Here is a 25142-nt window from a genome sequence, read left to right on the forward strand (position 1 = left end):
ACACATGTACAGGTCCCCCTCCTCAGGAAGACACATGTACAGATCCCCCTCCTCAGGAAGAAACATGTGCAGGTCCCCCTCCTCAGGAAGACACATGTACAGGTCCCCCTCCTCTGGAAGACACATGTACAGGTCCCCCTCCTCTGGAAGACACATGTACAGGTCCCCCTCCTCTGGAAGACACATGTACAGGTCCCCCTCCTCTGGAAGACACATGGACAGGTCCCCCTCCTCAGGAAGACACATGTACAGGTCCCCCTCCTCAGGAAGACACATGCACAGGTCCTCTCCTCAGGAAGACACATGTACAGGTCCCCCTCCTCTGGAAGACACATGTACAGGTCCCCCTCCTCTGGAAGACACATGTACAGGTCCCCCTCCTCTGGAAGACACATGGACAGGTCCCCCTCCTCTGGAAGACACATGTACAGGTCCCCCTCCTCAGGAAGACACATGTACAGGTCCCCCTCCTCTGGAAGACACATGTACAGGTCCCCCTCCTCTGGAAGACACATGTACAGGTCCCCCTCCTCTGGAAGACATATGGACAGGTCCCCCTCCTCAGGAAGACACATGTACAGGTCCCCCTCCTCAGGAAGACACATGCACAGGTCCTCTCCTCAGGAAGACACATGTACAGGTCCCCCTCCTCAGGAAGACACGTGTACAGGTCCTCTCCTCAGGAAGACACATGTACAGGTCCCCCTCCTCAGGAAGACACATGTACAGGTCCTCCACCTCAGGAAGACACATGTACAGGTCCCCCTCCTCAGGAAGACACATGTACAGGTCCCCTCCTCAGGAAGACACATGTACAGGTCCCCCTCCTCAGGAAGACACATGTACAGGTCCCCCTCCTCAGGAAGACACATGTACAGGTCCCCCTCCTCAGCAAGACACGTGTACAGGTCCCCCTCCTCAGCAAGACACATGTACAGGTCCCCCTCCTCAGGAAGTCACGTGTACAGGTCCCCCTCCTCAGGAAGTCACGTGTACAGGTCCCCCTCCTCAGCAAGACACATGTACAGGTCCCGCTCCTCAGGAAGTCACATGTACAGGTCCCGCTCCTCTGGAAGACACATGTACAGGTCCCGCTCCTCTGGAAGACACATGTACAGGTCCCGCTCCTCAGGAAGACACATGTACAGGTCCCCCTCCTCAGGAAGACACATGTACAGCTCCCGCTCCTCAGGAAGTCACATGTACAGGTCCTCCTCCTCAGGAAGACACATGTACAGGTCCCCCTCCTCAGGAAGACACATGGACAGGTCCTCCTCCTCAGGAAGACACATGGACAGGTCCTCCTCCTCAGGAAGTCACATGTACAGGTCCTCCTCCTCAGGAAGACACATGTACAGGTCCCCCTCCTCAGGAAGACACATGTACAGGTCCTCCTCCTCAGGAAGACACATGTACAGGTCCTCCTCCTCAGGAAGACACATGTACAGGTCCTCCTCCTCAGGAAGACACATGTACAGGTCCCCCTCCTCTGGAAGACACATGTACAGGTCCTCCTCCTCTGGAAGACACATGGACAGGTCCTCCTCCTCAGGAAGACACATGGACAGGTCCTCCTCCTCAGGAAGACACATGTACAGGTCCTCCTCCTCAGGAAGACACATGTACAGGTCCTCCTCCTCAGGAAGACACATGTACAGGTCCTCCTCCTCAGGAAGACACATGTACAGGTCCCCCTCCTCTGGAAGACACATGTACAGGTCCTCCTCCTCAGGAAGACACATGTACAGGTCCTCCTCCTCAGGAAGACACATGTACAGGCCCCCCTCCTCTGGAAGACACATGTACAGGTCCTCCTCCTCAGGAAGACACATGGACAGGTCCTCCTCCTCAGGAAGACACATGTACAGGTCCCTCTCCTCAGGAAGACACATGTACAGGTCCCCCTCCTCAGGAAGACACATGTACAGGTCCTCCTCCTCAGGAAGACACATGTACAGGTCCTCCTCCTCAGGAAGACACATGTACAGGTCCTCCTCCTCAGGAAGACACATGTACAGGTCCCCCTCCTCTGGAAGACACATGTACAGGTCCTCCTCCTCTGGAAGACACATGGACAGGTCCTCCTCCTCAGGAAGACACATGGACAGGTCCTCCTCCTCAGGAAGACACATGTACAGGTCCTCCTCCTCAGGAAGACACATGTACAGGTCCTCCTCCTCAGGAAGACACATGTACAGGTCCTCCTCCTCAGGAAGACACATGTACAGGTCCCCCTCCTCTGGAAGACACATGTACAGGTCCTCCTCCTCAGGAAGACACATGTACAGGTCCTCCTCCTCAGGAAGACACATGTACAGGTCCCCCTCCTCTGGAAGACACATGTACAGGTCCTCCTCCTCAGGAAGACACATGGACAGGTCCTCCTCCTCAGGAAGACACATGTACAGGTCCCTCTCCTCAGGAAGACACATGTACAGGTCCTCCTCCTCAGGAAGACACATGTACAGGTCCCCCTCCTCTGGAAGACACATGTACAGGTCCTCCTCCTCTGGAAGACACATGGACAGGTCCTCCTCCTCAGGAAGACACATGGACAGGTCCTCCTCCTCAGGAAGACACATGTACAGGTCCTCCTCCTCAGGAAGACACATGTACAGGTCCTCCTCCTCAGGAAGACACATGTACAGGTCCTCCTCCTCAGGAAGACACATGTACAGGTCCCCCTCCTCTGGAAGACACATGTACAGGTCCTCCTCCTCAGGAAGACACATGTACAGGTCCTCCTCCTCAGGAAGACACATGTACAGGTCCCCCTCCTCTGGAAGACACATGTACAGGTCCTCCTTCTCAGGAAGACACATGGACAGGTCCTCCTCCTCAGGAAGACACATGTACAGGTCCCTCTCCTCAGGAAGACACATGTACAGGTCCCCCTCCTCAGGAAGACACATGTACAGGTCCTCCTCCTCAGGAAGACACATGTACAGGTCCTCCTCCTCAGGAAGACACATGTACAGGTCCTCCTCCTCAGGAAGACACATGTACAGGTCCCCCTCCTCTGGAAGACACATGTACAGGTCCTCCTCCTCTGGAAGACACATGGACAGGTCCTCCTCCTCAGGAAGACACATGGACAGGTCCTCCTCCTCAGGAAGACACATGTACAGGTCCTCCTCCTCAGGAAGACACATGTACAGGTCCTCCTCCTCAGGAAGACACATGTACAGGTCCTCCTCCTCAGGAAGACACATGTACAGGTCCCCCTCCTCTGGAAGACACATGTACAGGTCCTCCTCCTCAGGAAGACACATGTACAGGTCCTCCTCCTCAGGAAGACACATGTACAGGTCCCCCTCCTCTGGAAGACACATGTACAGGTCCTCCTCCTCAGGAAGACACATGGACAGGTCCTCCTCCTCAGGAAGACACATGTACAGGTCCCTCTCCTCAGGAAGACACATGTACAGGTCCCCCTCCTCAGGAAGACGCATGTACAGGTCTGTCTGAAGTCTACCAATGAACATCTAAATGATTCAGAGAAGGATTGGGGAGAAAGTTCTGTGGTCAGATGAGACCAAAATTCAGCTCTTTAGCATTAACTCAACTCGCCGTGTTTGGAGGAAAAATGCCGACTATGACACACAATCTGCAGGGGATCCAATCATTATTTTCCCCACTGTATTAAACATTCACATCAGTGCCGGCCCCCCAGAGCTTACACTCTAAGGTCACCAACTCACATTCATACATACACATACTAGAGACCATTCAGACTGGAGCCAATGTACCTCCCAGCATGTGTTTGGAGTGTGGGAGGAAACCGGAGTACCCGGAGGAAACCCTCCACAGGGAGAACATGCAGACTCCATGCAGGCGGTGCCATGGTGATGATTTCATCCGATTATCCAAGTGCTGCCAGGCGGAAGTGCTAACCAATCAGCCACTGTGCTGCCCAGCATGGAAAAGTAAAGAAAGAGGTGACCCCATGTGGAGCACACCGGCCTCCCACCATTGATCTGTTTACTAAATGTCTCCTCTGCAGTAATCCCATGTGAGAGCGATCTGGTCTACAATGAATGTATCGCCTGCTGTCCCAACTCCTGCCACCAGAGGAAGCCGTGTATAGACAGCGAGATCGCCTGTGTAGATGGCTGCTACTGCACTGAAGGTGAGTCCTTTCTACAAGACTATGTGTGTGCGGGGTCATGTATGTGTATGTGTGTGTGTGGAGTTGTGTGTGTGTGTGTGGAGTTGTGTGTGTGTGTGTGGAGTTGTGTGTGTGTGTGTGTGTGTGTGGAGTCGTGTGTATGTATGTGTGTGTGTGGGGTCGTGTGTGTGTGTGTGTGTGTGGGGTCGTGTGTGTGTGTGTGTGTGTGGAGTCGTGTGTGTGTGTGTGTGTGTGGAGTCGTGTGTGTGTGTGTGTGTGTGTGGAGTCGTGTGTGTGTGTGTGTGTGTGTGTGTGTGGAGTCGTGTGTGTGTGTGTGTGGAGTCGTGTGTATGTGTGCGGAGTCTTGTGTGTGTGTGTGTGTGGAGTCTTGTATGTGTGCGGAGTCTTGTGTGTGTGTGGAGTCGTGTGTGTGTGTGTGTGTGTGGAGTCGTGTGTGTGTGTGTGTGTGTGGAGTCGTGTGTGTGTGTGTGTGTGTGTGGAGTCGTGTGTGTGTGTGTGTGTGTGTGTGTGTGGAGTCGTGTGTGTGTGTGTGGAGTCGTGTGTGTGTGCGGAGTCTTGTGTGTGTGTGTGTGTGTGTGTGGAGTCTTGTGTGTGTGTGTGTGTGTGTGGAGTCTTGTGTGTGTGTGTGTGTGGAGTCTTGTGTGTGTGTGTGTGTGTGTGTGTGTGTGTGTGTGGAGTCTTGTGTGTGTGTGTGTGTGTGTGTGTGTGGAGTCGTGTGTGTGTGTGTGTGTGGAGTCGTGTGTGTGTGTGTGGAGTCGTGTGTGTGTGGAGTCGTGTGTGTGTGGAGTCGTGTGTGTGTGGAGTCGTGTGTGTGTGGAGTCGTGTGTGTGTGGAGTCGTGTGTGTGTGTGGAGTCGTGTGTGTGTGTGTGTGGAGTCGTGTGTGTGTGTGGAGTCGTGTGTGTGTGTGTGGTCGTGTGTGTGTGTGTGTGTGTGTGTGTGTGTGTGGAGTCGTGTGTGTGTGTGTGCGGAGTCGTGTGTGTGTATGTGTGTGGAGTCTTGTATGTGTGCGGAGTCTTGTGTGTGTGTGTGTGTGGAGTCGTGTGTGTGTGTGTGTGTGGAGTCTTGTATGTGTGCGGAGTCTTGTGTGTGTGTGTGTGTGTGTGTGTGTGTGTGTGGAGTCGTGTGTGTGTGTGTGTGTGTGTGTGTGTGTGTGGAGTCGTGTGTGTGTGTGGAGTCGTGTGTGTGTGTGGAGTCGTGTGTGTGTGTGTGTGGAGTCGTGTGTGTGTGTGTGTGGAGTCGTGTGTGTGTGTGTGTGGAGTCTTGTATGTGTGTGTGTGTGCGGAGTCTTGTGTGTGTGTGTGTGTGCGGAGTCTTGTGTGTGTGTGTGTGTGCGGAGTCTTGTGTGTGTGTGTGTGTGCGGAGTCTTGTATGTGTGTGTGTATGTGTGCGGAGACCTTGTAACACTAATAAGTCACATGACACCGGGGGGAGGGAAAATGGCTAATTGGGCCCAATCTGGACATTTTCACTTAGGGGTGTACTGACTTTTGTTGCCAGCGGTTTAGACATTAATGGCTGTGTGTTGAGTTATTTTGAGGGGACAGGAAATTTACACTGTTATACAAGCTGTACACTCACTACTTTACATTGTAGACAAGTGTCATTTCTTCAGTGTTGTCACATGAAAAGAGAGAAGAAATGTCACTGAGGGGCGTACTTACTTTTGTCACATACTGTGTATAGTTATTCTCCTGTATACAGTGCATAGAGTGTGAGATGAAAATTGACTATGTGGAAGATGTGTGTATATATAATATATACAGTATATACATGTATGATGAATGTCTCACGCAGGTTTGATCTTTGAGAACAGGACCTGTGTGCACCCCTCTGAATGTCCGTGTGACTTCCATGGCACCGTCTACCCTGCCGGCTCCATAGTCCAGGATCGCTGCAACAACTGGTCAGTCTGCGGCACTGATAGCGGATGGGTGACCCCACAGATCTTGGGGTGTAGGTGGGCGGTGTGTCTGTGGGTGGGGTGTAGGTGGGCGGTGTGTCTGTGGGTGGGGTGTCTGTGGGCGGTGTGTCTGTGGGCGGTGTGTCTGTGGGTGGGGTGTCTGTGGGTGGGGTGTCTGTGGGCGGTGTGTAGGTGGGCGGTGTGTTTGTGGGTGTGGTGTAGGTGGGCGGTGTGTCTGTGGGTGTGGTGTAGGTGGGCGGTGTGTCTGTGGGCGGTGTGTCTGTGGGCGGTGTGTCTGTGGGCGGTGTGTCTGTGGGTGGGGTGTCTGTGGGTGGGGTGTCTGTGGGCGGTGTGTAGGTGGGCGGGGTGTCGGTGGGCGGGGTGTAGGTGGGCGGTGTGTCTGTGGGCGGTGTGTCTGTGGGCGGTGTGTCTGTGGGTGGGGTGTCTGTGGGTGGGGTGTCTGTGGGCGGTGTGTAGGTGGGCGGGGTGTCGGTGGGCGGGGTGTAGGTGGGCGGTGTGTCTGTGGGTGTGGTGTAGGTGGGCGGTGTGTCTGTGGGTGGGGTGTCAGTGGGCGGGGTGTCTGTGGGCGGGGTGTCGGTGAGTGGGGTGTAGGTGGGCGGTGTGTCTGTGGGCGGTGTGTCTGTGGGCGGTGTGTCTGTGGGCGGTGTGTCTGTGGGCGGTGTGTCTGTGGGCGGTGTGTCTGTGGGCGGTGTGTCTGTGGGCGGGGTGTCTGTGGGTGGGGTGTCTGTGGGCGGTGTGTAGGTGGGCGGGGTGTCGGTGGGCGGGGTGTAGGTGGGCGGTGTGTCTGTGGGTGTGGTGTAGGTGGGCGGTGTGTCTGTGGGTGGGGTGTCAGTGGGCGGGGTGTCTGTGGGCGGGGTGTCGGTGAGTGGGGTGTAGGTGGGCAGGGTGTCTGTGGGTGGGGTGTCTGTGGGTGGGGTGTCTGTGGGTGGGGTGTCTGTGGGTGGGGTGTCTGTGGGCGGTGTGTCTGTGGGCGGTGTGTCTGTGGGTGGTGTGTCTGTGGGTGGGGTGTCTGTGGGTGGGGTGTCTGTGGGTGGGGTGTCTGTGGGCGGTGTGTCTGTGGGCGGTGTGTCTGTGGGCGGGGTGTCTGTGGGCGGGGTGTCTGTGGGCGGGGTGTAGGTGGGCGGGGTGTCTGTGGGGGGTGTGTAGGTGGGGGGTGTGTAGGTGGGCGGGGTGTCTGTGGGCGGGGTGAAGTTGGGCGGTGTGTCTGTGGGCAGGGTGTCTGTGGGCGGGGTGTCTGTGGGCGGGGTGTAGGTGGGCGGTTCTTCTGTGTGTGAGGGGCGGTTCCTCTGTGTGCACTCAGTCAGGATCTCAGCTCTGATTGGTCCCTCTCTTCTTCCAGCACCTGCTCAGGAGGAAGGTGGATCTGCACTGATGTGACCTGTCCCGGTGAGTCATCCTGCTGTGTGTGTGTGAGGGGGGAGGGGCCAAATTACTTGAGTCCCCGCCCTCATTTTTCATGGATAGGATAGTCTTTCCCCACCTCATCCCTGTCCGTAATCCTGATCCATATATTTATAGGCCGGGCCCCTATAGATATGTATAGGCTGGGCCCCTATAGATATATGTTGGGTCCCTATGGATATGTATCGGACCGGTCCCTATAGATATGTATAGGCTGGGTCCCTATAGATATGTATAGGCTGGGTCCCTATAGATATGTATAGGCTGGGTCCCTATAGATATGTATAGGACAGCCCCTGTAGATATGTATAGGTTGAGTCCCTATAGCTGGTTTAGGCCGGGCCCCCATAGATATGTATAGGCCAGGCCCCTATAGATATGTATAAGCCAGGTCCCTATATATGTATAGGACGGGTCCCTATAGATATGTATAGGATGGGCCCCTGTAGATATGTATAGGATGGGCTTCTATAGGTATAGGTTGGGTCCCTATAGATATGTATAGGCAGGGGCCACTATAGATATGTACAGGCCGGGCCCCTATAGTTATGTACAATCTGGGCCCCTATAGATATGTATAGGACAGCCCCTATAGATATGTATAGGTTGAGTCCTATAGCTGATTTAGGCCGGGCCCCCATAGATATGTATAGGCCGGGCCCCTATAGATATGTATAGGCCGGGCCCCCTATAGATGTGTATAGGCCAGGTCCCTATAGCTGGTATAGATTTGTATATAGTGGGGCTCTATAGATGTGTATAGGTCGGGGCCCCTATAGATGTGTATGGGCCAGGTCCCTATAGCTGGTATAGATATGTATATAGTGGGGCTCTATAGATATGTATAGGCCTGGCCCCTATAGATGTGTATAGGTTGGGTCCCTATAGCTGGTATAGATCTGTATATAGTGGGGCTCTATAGATGTGTATAGGCCGGGCCCCCTATAGATGTGTATAGGCCGGGCCCCCTATAGATGTGTATGGGCCAGGTCCCTATAGCTGGTATAGATATGTATATAGTGGGGCTCTATGGATATGTATGGGCCGGGCCCCTATAGCTGTGTATAGGTCGGGTCCCTATATCTATAGGCTGGGTACAGTACTGTTAACTGTCTCTCTTTTCTCCCATGTTGTCAGCGGAATGTTCCGTCACAGGAGACTTTCACATTGTGACGTTCGATGGGCGGAAGTTCACCTTCCAGGCTCCCTGTCAGTACATCCTAACCAAGAGCCGGACATCCGGGGCATTCACCGTGTCTGTGCAGAACGCCCCCTGTGGACAGGTGAGACAAAACCAGACCAATCATCACCTACCGAGCACCTACAGCACTCACCTACCTGGTAATAGCATTGTTCTGAGTCCAGTGGCTGAGGAGTCCCATGTGGCTCTCCGCTCAGTAGATATTTGTGGACCTGTGCCCCTCAGGCAGTGGCTAGGGCATCCCATGTGGCTCTCAGCTCCCTCTAAAGTATATGATTCCAGGGACATGTTCAGTATAATTCATGGAGGTGTTTTGAATTCCTCGTCTTCCACATGTCCCGGGACTTGTTGGCACTTTCCGAATATTGAATATAATTTGGGGGGGGGGGGGGGGGCAGTGAAAAGCACCAAAAATAGAACAAACATGAGTGGTGTAAGGTTGCGGAATGTTGTATCTCATCGGAGAGGGAGGGAGCTGAAGCCATTGCTTGGGAGCGGAGCATTGCTTGGGAGCGGAGCATTGCTTGGGAGCGGAGCATTGCTTGGGAGCGGAGCATTGCTTGGGAGCGGAGCATTGCTTGGGAGCGGAGCATTGCTTGGGAGCGGAGCATTGCTTGGGAGCGGAGCATTGGGAGCGGAGCATTGCTTGGGAGCGGAGCATTGCTTGGGAGCGGAGCATTGGGAGCGGAGCATTGCTTGGGAGCGGAGCATTGCTTGGGAGCTGAGCATTGCTTGGGAGCGGAGCATTGGGAGCGGAGCATTGCTTGGGAGCGGAGCATTGCTTGGGAGCGGAGCATTGGGAGCGGAGCATTGCTTGGGAGCGGAGCATTGCTTTCATCTCCCCTCCAGGGTCTGGTAATAGCCGACACAACACAGTACAGTAACCTTGTGACAGACAGGGGGCGCCGCACTGTGGCCCCGCCCCCTGTGTCTCTGCGGTGGGCTCTTCCATGGACCTTCTTCTGCTCTTGTTGCCCATGGCGGCCATTGTGGGGATTAGCGGGATTTCCTTGTCAGCTCTTCTCGTTGCTCCTCCAGATTGCGGGGCCTTTGCTGGGTTCAGTGATGGTCCCATTGAGGGATCTCTCCAGATGTTGATGTGAGGACATTGGTGGCCATGGTTGGGTGTGTCTGTGGTATGGAGTGTTCAGCATATATCGCAGTGTGCGCCTGGATGGCCGGTGGGGGGAGGGGGAGTCGCGGTGTGGAGAGGTTCTTGGCGGGGAGGACAAAGCCTCCAGTCATGGTGCTCCTCAGACACGCTGACACTAGCAATCATCGGCTATAAGCAGCTTCACAATTTTCTGAAATTTTGCTAAAGCGCTTTCTGGACGACAAATCAGAGGACGATCGGAGCGGCTTAACCTTATCGCGGTGTCCGGTGTCGCCATCAATGTCTTTGTACTTCCCTGAGATGAGAGGAGCGGAGAATGGAGGAATTTATTGTCTCGGGTGAAGACAGCTGCCGAACATGAAAGGGACGATTCATGGGAACAGAGCCCATTCTCTTCTAGGATTTCTCCTTTTCACAACTATGGATGGAGAAATGTTCTGTCCATTTCCACGCCATCGGTGAAGGTACACGGCCCGCCGATCGCCCTTCCAAACTGATCGCTCTTCCCCACCCATCAACCACTCTTCATGTGGCTCCCCCAGCATCTCACGATCATTGGAAGTGTTGTGTCCATCTCCATGCCATAGGGGAAGGTACGCTGCCCGCTGATTGCCCCTCCCTACTGATTGCCCTTCCCCACCAATCAACCCTTCCCCACTCATCAACCACTCTTCCCATAGCTCCCCCAGCATCTCACTATCATTGGAAGTGTTGTGTCCATCTCCATGCCATAGGGGAAGGTACGCTGCCCGCTGATTGCCCCTCCCTACTAATTGCCCTTCCCCACCCATCAACCCTTCCCCACTCATCAACCACTCTTCCCATAGCTCCCCCAGCATCTCACTATCATTGGAAGTGTTGTGTCCTTCTCCATGCCATAGAGGAAGGTACGCTGCCCGCTGATTGCCCTTCCCCACCCATTGCCCTTCCCCACTCATCAACCACTCTTCCCATAGCTCCCCCAGCATCTCACTATCATTGGAAGTGTTGTGTCCTTCTCCATGCCATAGAGGAAGGTACGCTGCCCGCTGATTGCCCTTCCCTACTGATTGCCCTTCCCCACCCATCAACCACTCTTCATGTGGCTCCCCCGGCATCTCACTATCATTGGAAGCGTTGTGTCCATCTCCATGCCATAGGGGAAGGTACGCTGCCCGCTGATTGCCCCTCCCTACTGATTGCCCTTCCCCACCCATCAACCCTTCCCCACTCATCAACCACTCTTCCCATAGCTCCCCCAGCATCTCACTATCATTGGAAGTGTTGTGTCCTTCTCCATGCCATAGGCGAAGCTGCCCACTGATTGCCCTTCCCCACCCATTGCCCTTCCCCACCCATTGCCCTTCCCCACTCATCAACCACTCTTCCCATAGCTCCCCCAGCATCTCACTATCATTGGAAGTGTTGTGTCCTTCTCCATGCCATAGAGGAAGGTACGCTGCCCGCTGATTGCCCTTCCCCACCCATCAACCACTCTTCATGTGGCTCCCCCAGCATCTCACTATCATTGGAAGTGTTGTGTCCATCTCCATGCCATAGGCGAAGCTGCCCGCTGATTGCCCTTCCCCACCCATTGCCCTTCCCCACTCATCAACCACTCTTCCCATGGCTCCCCCAGCATCTTACTATCATTGGAAGTGTTGTGTCCATCTCCATGCCATAGGCGAAGCTGCCCGCTGATTGCCCTTCCCCACCCATTGCCCTTCCCCACTCATCAACCACTCTTCCCATGGCTCCCCCAGCATCTTACTATCATTGGAAGTGTTGTGTCCTTCTCCATGCCATAGGGGAAGGTACGATGCCCGCTGATTGCCCCTCCCTACTGATTGCCCTTCCCCACCCATCAACCACTCTTCCCATGGCTCCCCCAGCATCTCACTATCATTGGAAGCGTTGTGTCCATCTCCATGCCATAGGCGAAGCTGCCCGCTGATTGCCCTTCCCTACTGATTGCCCTTCCCCACCCATTGCCCTTCCCCACTCATCAACCACTCTTCCCATAGCTCCCCCAGCATCTCACTATCATTGGAAGTGTTGTCTTTCTCCATGCCATAGGGGAAGGTACGCTGCCCGCTGATTGCCCCTCCCTACTGATTGCCCTTCCCCACCCATCAGCCTTCCCCACTCATCAGCCTTCCCCACTCATCAACCCCTCTACATATGACACTTCATTGGCTCCTCCAGCTTCTCACTTAGAATCCTAAAGTGGAAACTGTTTCTCAAAAGTCCTCCAAGAACGAGGGACATTTCATGGAAGACTATGGTCACCATCAGGTCAGCCGCCATTCCAGGGACAACTCACAGCAGGTGAAGCCCAGATCACCCAGAGAACGATCGGAGCTTCCTTCCTCTGAGTATTGCACCGGATTGGCTGTTCATTTACAGACAGTTTGGAGTCCTACATTTTATTGGCTAACTTACGTTATTAAAGAGAAAAACTTCCAGGACCTCTAGATCCCTTCTTTGGGCTTTATACAGTTGTGTAAATAGTTCCAAACCCCCTCCCCTCCCCCAATATTTACAGAATTACAAAGAGGAGCAATGAACGGCAATCATTGAAAGGAATAATTCACCTTTATAGTAAACCCGCCTGCAGGGAAGGGATGTTTGTAAACGATGAATAATACCCTTCCTATAGGTGAAGGCCATTTACATACCTTATGAAGCCCGGAGTGGATAGTCCCAGGACGTTGCTGGGTGAGGCCTGGTGATCACTGCTCTCCTCCCCCATCAATGGAGGGCGCTATTTCTCATTCAGAGTTCCTCACATACTTTCCCTCTCCCCTGATGTAGAAGTTCTGAGCTCAGCGTCTAAGAGCGCCCTCCATTGATGGGGGAGGAGAGCAGTGATGACCAGGCCTCGCCCAGCAACGTCCTGAGACTATCCACTCCGGGCTTCATAAGGGTTGTAAATGGCCTTCACCTATAGGAAGGGTATTCTTCTTCTTCAGAGCTGAACAGTTTGTTTTTATCTATAGAAGCCCCTTATCTGCATAAGGAGATTTGTGGTGAAAGTGAACTATCCCTTTAATAAATTACAATCAACAATAGAAATAAAACCATTGCTGAAATAAAGCCATGTTTTCTCGGCACACATTGGGTATCAACAGCCATTGGAATGGGTTATGTTGGCCGCACTCGGCTCCAGTTTCGGCCAATCCCTGCTGAGCTGACGTTTGAGCCGTGGGAGACCCTGATGTACCACATTTCTAATTGAAAGTCAGAAGAGGTGGGCAGAACATAATTGGGTGAGCAGTGACTGCAGCCAATTGGATGGAGACATTGGTCGAGTATTCTGACCAATAGCCAGCAGTGGAGATTCCTCCATGCATGCTGCTGAGACTGGATGGGGGAATCACTGAAGCTTCACATGTGTGGCCAGCCTGAGGCTCCAGAGATCTGACGGCACACTTCTCACCATCATGTGACTTACATCGGCCACTTATGTGTGGATGGAGGAATCTCTCCTGCCTGACACCTACCTCATCCACCGATGTCTGAGTAAATTCAGTTCCTCTAATCTCTCCTCATAGCTGAGCTCCTCCATGCCTCTTATCAGTTTGGTTGCCCTTCTCTGCACTTTCTCCAGTTCCCCGATATCCTTTCTGAGAACTGGAGCCCAAAACTGAACGGCATATTCCAGATGAGGTCTTACTAATGATTTGTACAGATGAGATCTCTCTCTCTGGAGTCCATACCTCTCCTATACAGGAAAGGACTTTCCTCGCTTTGGAAACCGCAGCTTGCATTGCATGTTATTATTGAGCTTATGATCTACCAAAACCCCCAGATCCCTCTCTACTATGCATCCCCCCAGATCCTTCTCCACTATGGATCCCCCCAGATCTTCTCTACTATGGATCCCCCCAGATCCTTCTCCACTGTGGATCCCCCCAGATCCTTCTCCACTATGAACTCCCCCCAGATCCTTCTCCACTATGAACTCCCCCCAGATCCTTCTCCACTATGGATTCCCCCAGATCCTTCTCCACTATGGATTCCCCCAGATCCTTCTCCACTGTGGATCCCCCCCGATCTTCTCTACTATGGATCCTCCCAGATCCTTCTCCACTGTGGATCCCCCCCAGATCCTTCTCCACTATGAACTCCCCCCAGATCCTTCTCCACTATGAACTCCCCCCAGATCCTTCTCCACTATGAACTCCCCCCAGATCCTTCTCCACTATGGATCCCCCCAGATCTTCTCTACTATGGATCCTCCCAGATCCTTCTCCACTGTGGATCCCCCCCAGATCCTTCTCCACTATGAACTCCCCCCAGATCCTTCTCCACTATGAACTCCCCCCAGATCCTTCTCCACTATGAACTCCCCCCAGATCCTTCTCCACTATGGATTCCCCCAGATCCTTCTCCACTGTGGATCCCCCCCCAGATCCTTCTCCACTATGGATCCCCCCAGATCCTTCTCCACTATGGATCCCCCCAGATCCTTCTCCACTATGAACCCCCCAGATCCTTCTCCACTATGAACCCCCCAGATCCTTCTCCACTATGAGCCCCCCCAGATCCTTCTCCACTATGGATCCCCCAGATCCTTCTCCACTATGAACTCCCCCCAGATCCTTCTCCACTATGGATTCCCCCAGATCCTTCTCCACTGTGGATCCCCCCCAGATCCTTCTCCACTATGGATCCCTCCAGATCCTTCTCCACTATGGATCCCCCCAGATCCTTCTCCACTATGAACCCCCCAGATCCTTCTCCACTATGAACCCCCCAGATCCTTCTCCACTATGAGCCCCCCCAGATCCTTCTCCACTATGGATCCCCCAGATCCTTCTCCACTATGAACCCCCCCAGATCCTTCTCCACTATGGACCGCCCCAGATCCTTCTCCACTATGAACCCCCCCAGATCCTTCTCCACTATGAACCCCCCAGATCCTTCTCCACTATGGATCCCCCCAGATCCTTCTCCACTATGGATCCCCCCAGATCCTTCTCCACTATGGATCCCCCCCAGATCCTTCTCCACTATGGATCCCCCCAGATCCTTCTCCACCATGGACTCCCCCCAGATCCTTCTCCACCATGGACTCCCCCCAGATCCTTCTCCACCATGGACTCCCCCCAGATCCTTCTCCACCATGGACTCCCCCCAGATCCTTCTCCACCATGGACTCCCCCCAGATCCTTCTCCACCATGGACTCCCCCCAGATCCTTCTCCACCATGGACTCCCCCCAGATCCTTCTCCACCATGGACTCCCCCCAGATCCTTCTCCACCATGGACTCCCCCCAGATCCTTCTCCACCATGGACTCCCCCCAGATTCTTCTCCACCATGGATCCCCCAGATCCTTCTCCACCATGGACTCCTCCCAGATCCTTCTCCACCATGGACTCCCCCCAGATCCTTCTCCACCATGGACTCCCCCCAGATTCTTCTCCACCATGGATCCCCCAGATCCTTCTCCACCATGGACTCCTCCCAGATCCTTCTCCACTATGGATCCCCCCAGATCCTTCTCCACTATGGATCCCCCCAGATCCTTCTCCACTATGGATCCCCCCAGATCCTTCTCCACTATGGATCCCCCCAGATCCTTCTCCACCATGGACTCCCCCCAGATCCTTCTCCACCATGGACTCCCCCCAGATCCTTCTCCACCATGGACTCCCCCCAGATCCTTCTCCACCATGGACTCCCCCCAGATCCTTCTCCACCATGGACTCCCCCCAGATCCTTCTCCACCATGGACTCCCCCCAGATCCTTCTCCACTATAAATCCCCCCAGATCCTTCTCCACCATGGACTCCCCCCAGATCCTTCTCCACCATGGATCCCCCCAGATCCTTCTCCACCATGGATCCCCCCAGATCCTTCTCCACCATGGACTCCTCCCAGATCCTTCTTCACTATGAATCCCCCCAGATCCTTCTCCACCATGGATCCCCCCCAGATCCTTCTCCACCATGGACCCCCCCCGATCCTTCTCCACCATGGACCCCCCCCCCCCGATCCTTCTCCACCATGGACCCCCCCCCGATCCTTCTCCACCATGGACCCCCCCAGATCCTTCTCCACCATGGACTCCCCCCAGATCCTTCTCCACCATGGACTCCCCCCAGATCCTTCTCCACCATGGACTCCCCCCAGATCCTTCTCCACCATGGACTCCCCCCAGATCCTTCTCCACCATGGACTCCCCCCAGATCCTTCTCCACCATGGACTCCCCCCAGATCCTTCTCCACCATGGACTCCCCCCCAGATCCTTCTCCACCATGGACTCCCCCCCCAGATCCTTCTCCACCATGGACTCCCCCCCAGATCCTTCTCCACCATGGACTCCCCCCCAGATCCTTCTCCACCATGGACTCCCCCCAGATCCTTCTTCACTATGAATCCCCCCCGATCCTTCTCCACTATGGATGTAGTTGTACTCCCCCTAGCATGTATGATGCATATTCTTAGTCCCCAAGTGAATAACTTTACATTTCTTAGCATTAAATCTCATCTGCTACATAGTCGCCCAATTAGACAGAACATTGAGCTTGGCTTGTAAATTGGAGACATCCTGTAAGGAGGTTATTCCCCTGCATAGCTCGGTGTCATCTGCAAAGACTGAAATGTTACTTTTGATCCCAGACCCAATATCATTTATAAAGATATTAGTAAGGGTCCCAGCACTGAACCTTGGGGTACACCACTGATAACCTTAGACCATTCAGAGTAAGAATCATTAACCACGTCCACTGTCACCCCTCTGTCCAAGTATACCACGTCCACCACCACCCCTCTGTCCAAGTATACCACGTCCACTGCCACCCCTCTGTCCAAGTATACCACGTCCACCGCCACCCCTCTGTCCAAGTATACCACGTCCACTGCCACCCCTCTGTCCAAGTATACCACGTCCACCACCACCCCTCTGTCCAAGTATACCACGTCCACTGCCACCCCTCTGTCCAAGTATACCACGTCCACTGCCACCCCTCTGTCCAAGTATACCACGTCCACCGCCACCCCTCTGTCCAAGTATACCACGTCCACCACCACCCCTCTGTCCAAGGTTTTACTTACCACTTCATAAAAAGAAATCAGGTTTGTCTGACAACTTCTGTCTTTCATGAATCCATGCTGTCTGTTGCTTAAAATGTTTTTTTTCCTGCAAGAACTCGTCTATGTGGTCTTTTATTAATCCCTCCAGTATCTTCCCAAATATAGAAGTTAAACTAACGGGTCTATAGTTACTTGGTAAAGACTTTGTTCCCTTTTTAAATATAGGCCATTTCGGCTCTCTACCGGCATGTGGAAGACAATGTCCTTGCCTCGTTGGACAGAGCAGTCAGCGGTAAGGAGCATATTACCGCTGACTCATGGTCCAGCAGGCATGGACAGGGACGTTACCTGTCTTTCACAGCGCACCGGGTCACTCTTCTGGCAGCTGGGAAGGGTGCAGGACAAGGTGCAGTAGTGTTGGAGCTTGTTTTGCCACCACGCCTCCAAATTGCTGGTAGTGGTGATTCTGACACACCTCTGTCCTCCACCCCCTTGTCTTCTTCTTCCCCTATGGCCTCCTCCTGTACAGATTTGTCCTCTGAACCCACAGTGCTCCGCAGGCGTTCAAGGGGCTACGCAAGCACTCAGGCAAAAAGATACCATGCAGTGCTTAAGTTGGTCTGCTTAGGGGACAGGAGCCACGCTGGAGCAGAGATTCTGGCAGCTCTGCAGGGGAAGACTCAGGGGTGGTTGACACCACACCAGCTTAAGCCAGGAATGGTTGTATACAACAATGGTACCAACCTCCTCCTCTCCTTTGTGGTCATTTCCTACGGTCATATAATGCCAGTGCTTGGCTGGCTGACATTCAAAGAGAATGCAACCTGCCCAAGAACCGCCTCATCTGTGACATGCCCACCAGGTGGAACTCAATGTTGGTAATGCTGCAGTGGCTGCACACGCATCAGAGGGACATCAATGGCTACCTGTGCGAGTATAGCACCAGGACAGGGTCAGGGGAGCTTGGCTTTTTTTTTCCGCCACACCAGTGGCTACTGATCAAGGATAAATGCACTGTCCTGTCGCCATTTGAGGAGGCCACGAGGATGGTGAGCAGTGACAGTGCATGCATCAGTGATACTGTCCCTCTTGTCTTCCTGTTGGAGCATACGCTGCGTGGAATAATGGACAGGGCACTTGAAGCAGAACAGAGGATGGAAGAGGAGGACTTCCTTGTCTCTCAAGGCCCTTTTTATCCAGATAGTATTGCTGCGGGCCCGCCAATCACACAGGAAGAAGAAGAGGAGGATTGTGTCAGCATGGAGGGGGAGGATAAAACTCAGCATCAGCAGCAGTCTTCAATGGATCGTTTTCAGTCCCCAGAAACCCATGGAGTTGTTAGTGGCTGTGAGGAGGTGGTTGAGGATCATGTGATCTTTAGTGACCCAAAGGGCTCAGGATCAAATGCCTCAGCAAACTTGCGCTGCATGGCCTCCCTGATCCTGCAAAGCCTGCGAAAGGACCCTCGGATTCATGGTATCAAGGAGAGGGATCATTACTGGCTGGCAACCCTTCTGGATCCACGTTACAAGGGTAAGGTTGCAGAACTTATCCAACCTTTGCAGAGGGAGCAGAGGATTAAACATCTTCGGGAGGCCTTGCAGAAAGGTTTGTGCAATGCGTTGCCAGAGCTTCGGAGGTTACAATTTCCTGGTGCTGGACAAAGTGTTGCGGTGGCTTCGTTCAGTCAGAGGAAGAGCGGTGGAGAAGGTGGCCATCTGACCCATGCCTTCAGACAATTCTTCAGTCCTCAGCGCCCAGGTCTGATAGCTACTGGCCTGTCCTGCATCCAGCATTCTTTCTGAACGCACATTCAGTGCTTCTGGAAGCTTTGTAACCAATCAGAGTACGCCTGTTCACAGAAGCTGTTGATCGGCTCACATTCATACAAATGTATCGGTCTTGGATCACTAGCTACCAAGCACCTGATGCTGATGTAACTGATTGATTTTTCTATGGATGTGGGATCCCTTGAAGACTGCCTATGCTGATGCTGAGTGACTATCCTATTATGCTGAGTGACTATCCTATTCCTCCTCAATCTTCATGATGATAGCTTCTAGGAATATTTTCGGTTCAGGGCACCACCACCACCGCCTATGGCTCAATTTTTCTGCCCCTGTTTAACAGGGGCATGTAATTACAATTCTTCATATAATATTTCAAAGCAGGGCCCATTCCAGTGCCCACCAAGGGTAACTGTGAGGGCTTACAGTGTTCTGGTACCACCAACACCTAAGGCCCAATTTTCCACAGAGTGCATAGGGCAGGGTTATAGTATATACAGGCAGGCCCCTATTTTCAAACATCCGACTTACAAATGACTCCTACTTACAAACGGAGGGAGACAACAGGAAATGAGAGGAAATCTACCCCAGGAAGGGAAGTTCTCTCCTGTAAGAGTTAATATACACTGGGGGGGAGAACCTCTGGGGGGATGTAGGATGGAGAAGGACCTGGGGGTCCTAGTAGATGATGGGCTCAGCAATGCCAAGCTGCTGCTAACAAAGCAAACAGAATATTGGCATTAAAAAGGGATCAACTCCAGAGATAAAACGATAATTCTCCCCTCTACAAGACTCTGGTCCGGCCGCACCTGGAGTATACTGTCCAGTTCTGGGCACCAGTCCTCAGGAAGGATGTACTGGAAATGGAGCGACTACAAAGAAGGGCAACAAAGCTAATAAAGGGTCTGGAGGATATTAGTGATGAGGAAAGGTTGTGAGCTCTGAACTTATTCTCTCTGGAGAAGAGACGCCTGAGAGGGGATATGATTTCTTTATATAAATACCGGACTGGTGACCCCACAATGTATAAATACCAGACTGGTGACCCCACAATATATAAATACCGGACTGGTGACCCCACAATATATAAATACCGGACTGGTGACCCCACAATATATAAATACCGGACTGGTGACCCCACAATATATAAATACCGGACTGGTGACCCCCCAATATATAAATACCGGACTGGTGACCCCACAATATACAAATACCGGACTGGTGACCCCACAATATATAAATACCGGACTGGTGACCCCACAATAGGGAGAAAACTTTCGCAAAAGTGAGTTTAACAAGACTCGTGACCACTAATTAAAATTAGAAGAAAAGAGCTTTAACCTTAAACTATGTAGAGGGTTCTTTACTGTAGGAGCGGCAAGGATGTGGAATTCCCTTCCACAGGTGGTGGTCTCAGTGGGGGGCATCAATAGTTTCAAGAAAATATTGGATAATCACCTGAACGACCGCAACATACATGATATACAATGTAACACTGACATATAATCACACAACATACATGATATACAATGTAATACTGACATATAATCACACACATGGGTTGGACTTGTGCCTTTTTTCAACCTCACCTCCTATGTAACTAATACGGGACAATGATGTCTCCACTGATACTTTCTCACCAATCCTTTGTTTCTACAACAACCCCACATTTTCAAAATCCATTTGTCATTGGGACAGAAAGTGAGGTGAAATCTTCTGAAGAGGGGCACAGACAGCAAAAAAAGTTACAGGGGTACAGCTCATCCCTATACATGATCAATCTCACCTGCACTCACACGCGTTCTTACAGTCTAATGCTCACCTCCCAACTTTTTGAGATGGGAATGAGGGACACCTAGCACAAAAGTAAGCAGGCATAGGACACACCCCTTGCCACGCCCCTTTAAAGGAGAATTGTACAAAAAAACAAGATTGGTTAAACCCACCAGTGCTTTTTATTTATTTTTTTATTTATTTTTTTTACCACCAATATTCCTTTATATTGGGTTTTAGAATTTACAAATGCAGCAATTTAGAAATCAGATGAAGGTTTAGCTCTGGAAAATACTTTTTGATAGATAAAAAGTGCATTTTATATACAATTATAGAGATCAGAGCAACACGAGGGACAAATGAGGACAGAGGGACAAAAGAGGGACAGAGGGACAATTGAGGGATAGAGGGACAAATGAGGGACATTGCTGCAAATCAGGGACAGTCCCTCGAATTCAGGGACAGTTGGGAGCTCTGCTAATGGTATAATGCATGTCCCTTAACCTGTGTCTCCCGCATTTCCCCAGTAGACAGACACTTCGGCGCACGTCCTCATCTCCGCTCCCTGCAGTGTTCTGTGCGCTCTTTTATTCAAAGACAACAATAGCAATCACAAACAGGAAACCCTGCCCCCAACAGCCAATCACTTCCTCCACAGGATATTATTATTATTTCAGGTACTTGTATAGCGCCATCAATTTACGCAGCGCTATATATATAATATATTCACATCGGTCCCTACTGTTAAGGAGCTTACAGTCTAAGGTCCCTAACTCACATTCATATTCTAGGGGCCAATTTAGACAGAAGCCAATTAACCTCCCAGCATGTGTTTGTAGTGTGGGAGGAAACCGGAGTACCCAGAGGAAACCCGCACAGGGAGAACATGCAAACTCCATGCAGGTCGTGTCGTGGTTTGGGATTCAAACCAGTGAACCGTTTTACTGCTAGAGTGCCGCCCACTCCACCACTGTGCCGCCCACTACACCACTGTGCCGCCCACTCCACCACTGTGCCGCCCACTACACCACTGTGCCGCCCACTCCACCACTGTGCCACCCACTATACCACTGTGCCGCCCACTACACCACTGTGCCGCCCACTACACCACTGTGCCGCCCACTCCACCACTGTGCCGCCCACTACACCACTGTGCCGCCCACTACACCACTGTGCCGCCCACTACACCACTGTGCCGCCCACTACACCACTGTGCCGCCCACTACACCACTGTGCCACCCACTACACCACTGTGCCGCCCACTACACCACTGTGCCACCCCACTACACCACTGTGCCGCCCACTACACCACTGTGCCGCCCACTACACCACTGTGCCGCCCCACTACACCACTGTGCCGCTCACTACACCACTGTGCCTCCCACTACACCACTGTGCCGCCCACTACACCACTGTGCCACCCCAGGATATGAGTTTATACAACAACCAGTGAGTACCATTCCTGCTGACGGGAGGCTATCTGCAGGTGTACATCATGGCACCTCAAATATGTTGATGGAGCATCACACAGGGGCGACACGAGCGCACATCCGCTAAACTGATAATGTCTTTGCAGAGCGAACACCCCCTCCCCCCAGACGATCGTTGTGTGCATCACATGGGGGCCCTTTCGCTGGCGGACACATCCCCACCCCGCAAACACTTCTCTCCAACATCAGGAAGTTTTCCACTACCTAACGGACCACAACCAGCGTCGGTCTGCCCCAGTCAGCTCTTTAGATTGGGCTGCAGGAGAACTAACACCGGGAGACTCTGTGACAATACATATTACATACATCTTCATAAAATATCCACAGCGATAGATGGAGCCGAGAGCCCACCCCGTGCCTCCCCTCCATGGATCTCCATATCTCTGTGACGTCTCGTATCTCTTTCTCTCCTATTTTATTATATAAGAATTCAGGGCAGGTCGGGAATGCTGGGGACAGTGCGGGTGTCGCGAGCAGCTCAGACAGTACTTCTTTCAGGCAGATTGATGATGGAGACCGATGACCCGTCTCGGTGTTCTGGGTGGGGTTCCTCTTTGCATTGACGTTCGCCATGTTGGTTTTTGTTTTGCAGAATTTGGACGGCTCCTGTATCCAGTCTGTCAACCTCATTATGGACCAGGATCAGAGAAAACAGGTCACCTTGACGCAGGCAGGAGACGTCCTCGTGTATGATCAGTACAAAATCAACCTACCTTACACAGACGGTGAGATCTAGAACCTTCCGTAACCAGGCTTCCACACTACTTCCTCCCCCCCCCAGGACAGACATCTGAGGATATACACTGGCATTATTTCATACATTGCTGCAAATGTGGTAACCTATAGCAACCAACCTGATGTCAGTTTGCTGCAGGTAGATTAGAGGTCGGGGTGACGCTGGGTTTCCACCCTTTGCCAAGCACCATTATGCTTTAACATCATCCACTTTACTCTTCTACAAATTCCCATGATGGTGCCATCATGGGAATTGTCATGCCTGTATGGCTCAGCTCACCACCTATAGTAGTTGTAAGGTTTACATGGATCGGAGGTGTGAGGGCTCCTACAATAGATGAGTAGTTGGGGGGAGGGGTGTACATGGATCGGAGGTGTGAGGGCTCCTACAATAGATGAGTAGTTGGGGGGAGGGGTGTACATGGATCGGAGGTCTGTGGGCTCCTACAATAGATGAGTAGTTGGGGGGAGGGGTGTACGTGGATCGGAGGTCTGAGGGCTCCTACAATAGATGAGTAGTTGGGGGGAGGGGTGTACATGGATCGGAGGTCTGAGGGCTCCTACAATAGATGAGTAGTTGGGGGGAGGGGTGTACGTGGATCGGAGGTGTGAGGGCTCCTACAATAGATGTGTAGTTGGGGGGAGGGGTGTACGTGGATCGGAGGTCTGAGGGCTCCTACAATAGATGTGTAGTTGGGGGGAGGGGTGTACGTGGATCGGAGGTGTGAGGGCTCCTACAATAGATGAGTAGTTGGGGGGAGGGGTGTACGTGGATCGGAGGTCTGAGGGCTCCTACAATAGATGAGTAGTTGGGGGGAGGGGTGTACATGGATCGGAGGTCTGAGGGCTCCTACAATAGATGAGTAGTTGGGGGGAGGGGTGTACATGGATCGGAGGTCTGAGGGCTCCTACAATAGATGAGTAGTTGGGGGGAGGGGTGTACATGGATCGGAGGTGTGAGGGCTCCTACAATAGATGTGTAGTTGGGGGGAGGGGTGTACGTGGATCGGAGGTGTGAGGGCTCCTACAATAGATGAGTAGTTGGGGGGAGGGGTGTACGTGGATCGGAGGTCTGAGGGCTCCTACAATAGATGAGTAGTTGGGGGGAGGGGTGTACGTGGATCGGAGGTCTGGGGGCTCCTACAATAGATGAGTAGTTGGGGGGAGGGGTGTACGTGGATCAGAGGTCTGAGGGCTCCTACAATAGATGAGTAGTTGGGGGGAGGGGTGTACATGGATCAGAGGTCTGAGGGCTCCTACAATAGATGAGGAGTTGGGGGGAGGGGCGTACGTGGATCGGAGGTCTGAGGGCTCCTACAATAGATGTGTAGTTGGGGGGAGGGGTGTACGGGGATCGGAGGTCTGAGGGCTCCTACAATAGATGAGTAGTTGGGGGGAGGGGTGTACATGGATCGGAGGTCTGAGGGCTCCTACAATAGATGAGTAGATGGGGGGAGGGGTGTACATAGATCGGAGGTCTGAGGGCTCCTACAATAGATGAGGAGTTGGTGGGAGTGGTATATGTGGATCGGAGGTGTGAGGGCTCCTACAATAGATGAGTAGTTGGGGGGAGGGGTGTACATGGATCGGAGGTCTGAGGGCTCCTACAATAGATGAGTAGTTGGGGGGAGGGGTGTACATGGATCGGAGGTCTGAGGGCTCCTACAATAGATGAGTAGTTGGGGGGAGGGGTGTACGTGGATCGGAGGTCTGAGGGCTCCTACAATAGATGAGGAGTTGGGGGGAGGGGCGTACGTGGATCGGAGGTCTGAGGGCTCCTACAATAGATGAGTAGATGGGGGGAGGGGTGTACATAGATCGGAGGTCTGAGGGCTCCTACAATAGATGAGTAGATGGGGGGAGGGGTGTACATAGATCGGAGGTCTGAGGGCTCCTAAAATAGATGAGTAGATGGGGGGAGGGGTGTACATGGATCGGAGGTGTGAGGGCTCCTACAATAGATGAGGAGTTGGGGGGAGGGGTGTACATAGATCGGAGGTCTGAGGGCTCCTACAATAGATGAGTAGATGGGGGGAGGGGTGTACATAGATCGGAGGTCTGAGGGCTCCTACAATAGATGAGTAGATGGGGGGAGGGGTGTACATGGATCGGAGGTCTGAGGGCTCCTACAATAGATGAGTAGATGGGGGGAGGGGTGTACATGGATCGGAGGTCTGAGGGCTCCTACAATAGATGAGTAGATGGGGGGAGGGGTGTACATGGATCGGAGGTCTGAGGGCTCCTACAATAGATGAGTAGATGGGGGGAGGGGTGTACATGGATCGGAGGTCTGAGGGCTCCTACAATAGATGAGTAGATGGGGGGAGGGGTGTACATAGATCGGAGGTCTGAGGGCTCCTACAATAGATGAGTAGATGGGGGGAGGGGTGTACATAGATCGGAGGTCTGAGGGCTCCTACAATAGATGAGTAGTTGGGGGGAGGGGTGTACATAGATCGGAGGTCTGAGGGCTCCTACAATAGATGAGTAGATGGGGGGAGGGGTGTACATAGATCGGAGGTCTGAGGGCTCCTACAATAGATGAGGAGTTGGGGGGAGGGGTGTAC

General features: G+C 52.9%; 1 protein-coding gene across 1 annotated transcript in view; it reads left to right on the plus strand.

Moving 5' to 3' along the window:
• OTOG (otogelin) overlaps window positions 1-25142 on the plus strand; it is a 217270-nt gene that overhangs the window by 47421 nt on the left and 144707 nt on the right. The window contains exons 12-16 of the mRNA XM_077453472.1: window positions 4004-4129; window positions 5925-6033; window positions 7391-7437; window positions 8590-8735; window positions 22433-22565. Coding sequence (XP_077309598.1) covers window positions 4004-4129; window positions 5925-6033; window positions 7391-7437; window positions 8590-8735; window positions 22433-22565 — 561 coding nt within the window. The remainder of the gene's footprint in view (window positions 1-4003; window positions 4130-5924; window positions 6034-7390; window positions 7438-8589; window positions 8736-22432; window positions 22566-25142) is intronic.

This window comes from Lithobates pipiens, unplaced genomic scaffold, assembly GCF_037356315.1.
Source record: "Lithobates pipiens isolate NorthernLeopardFrog02 unplaced genomic scaffold, aLitPip1_a1.2 Scaffold_24, whole genome shotgun sequence".
In the NCBI taxonomy this organism is placed as follows: domain Eukaryota; kingdom Metazoa; phylum Chordata; class Amphibia; order Anura; family Ranidae; genus Lithobates; species Lithobates pipiens.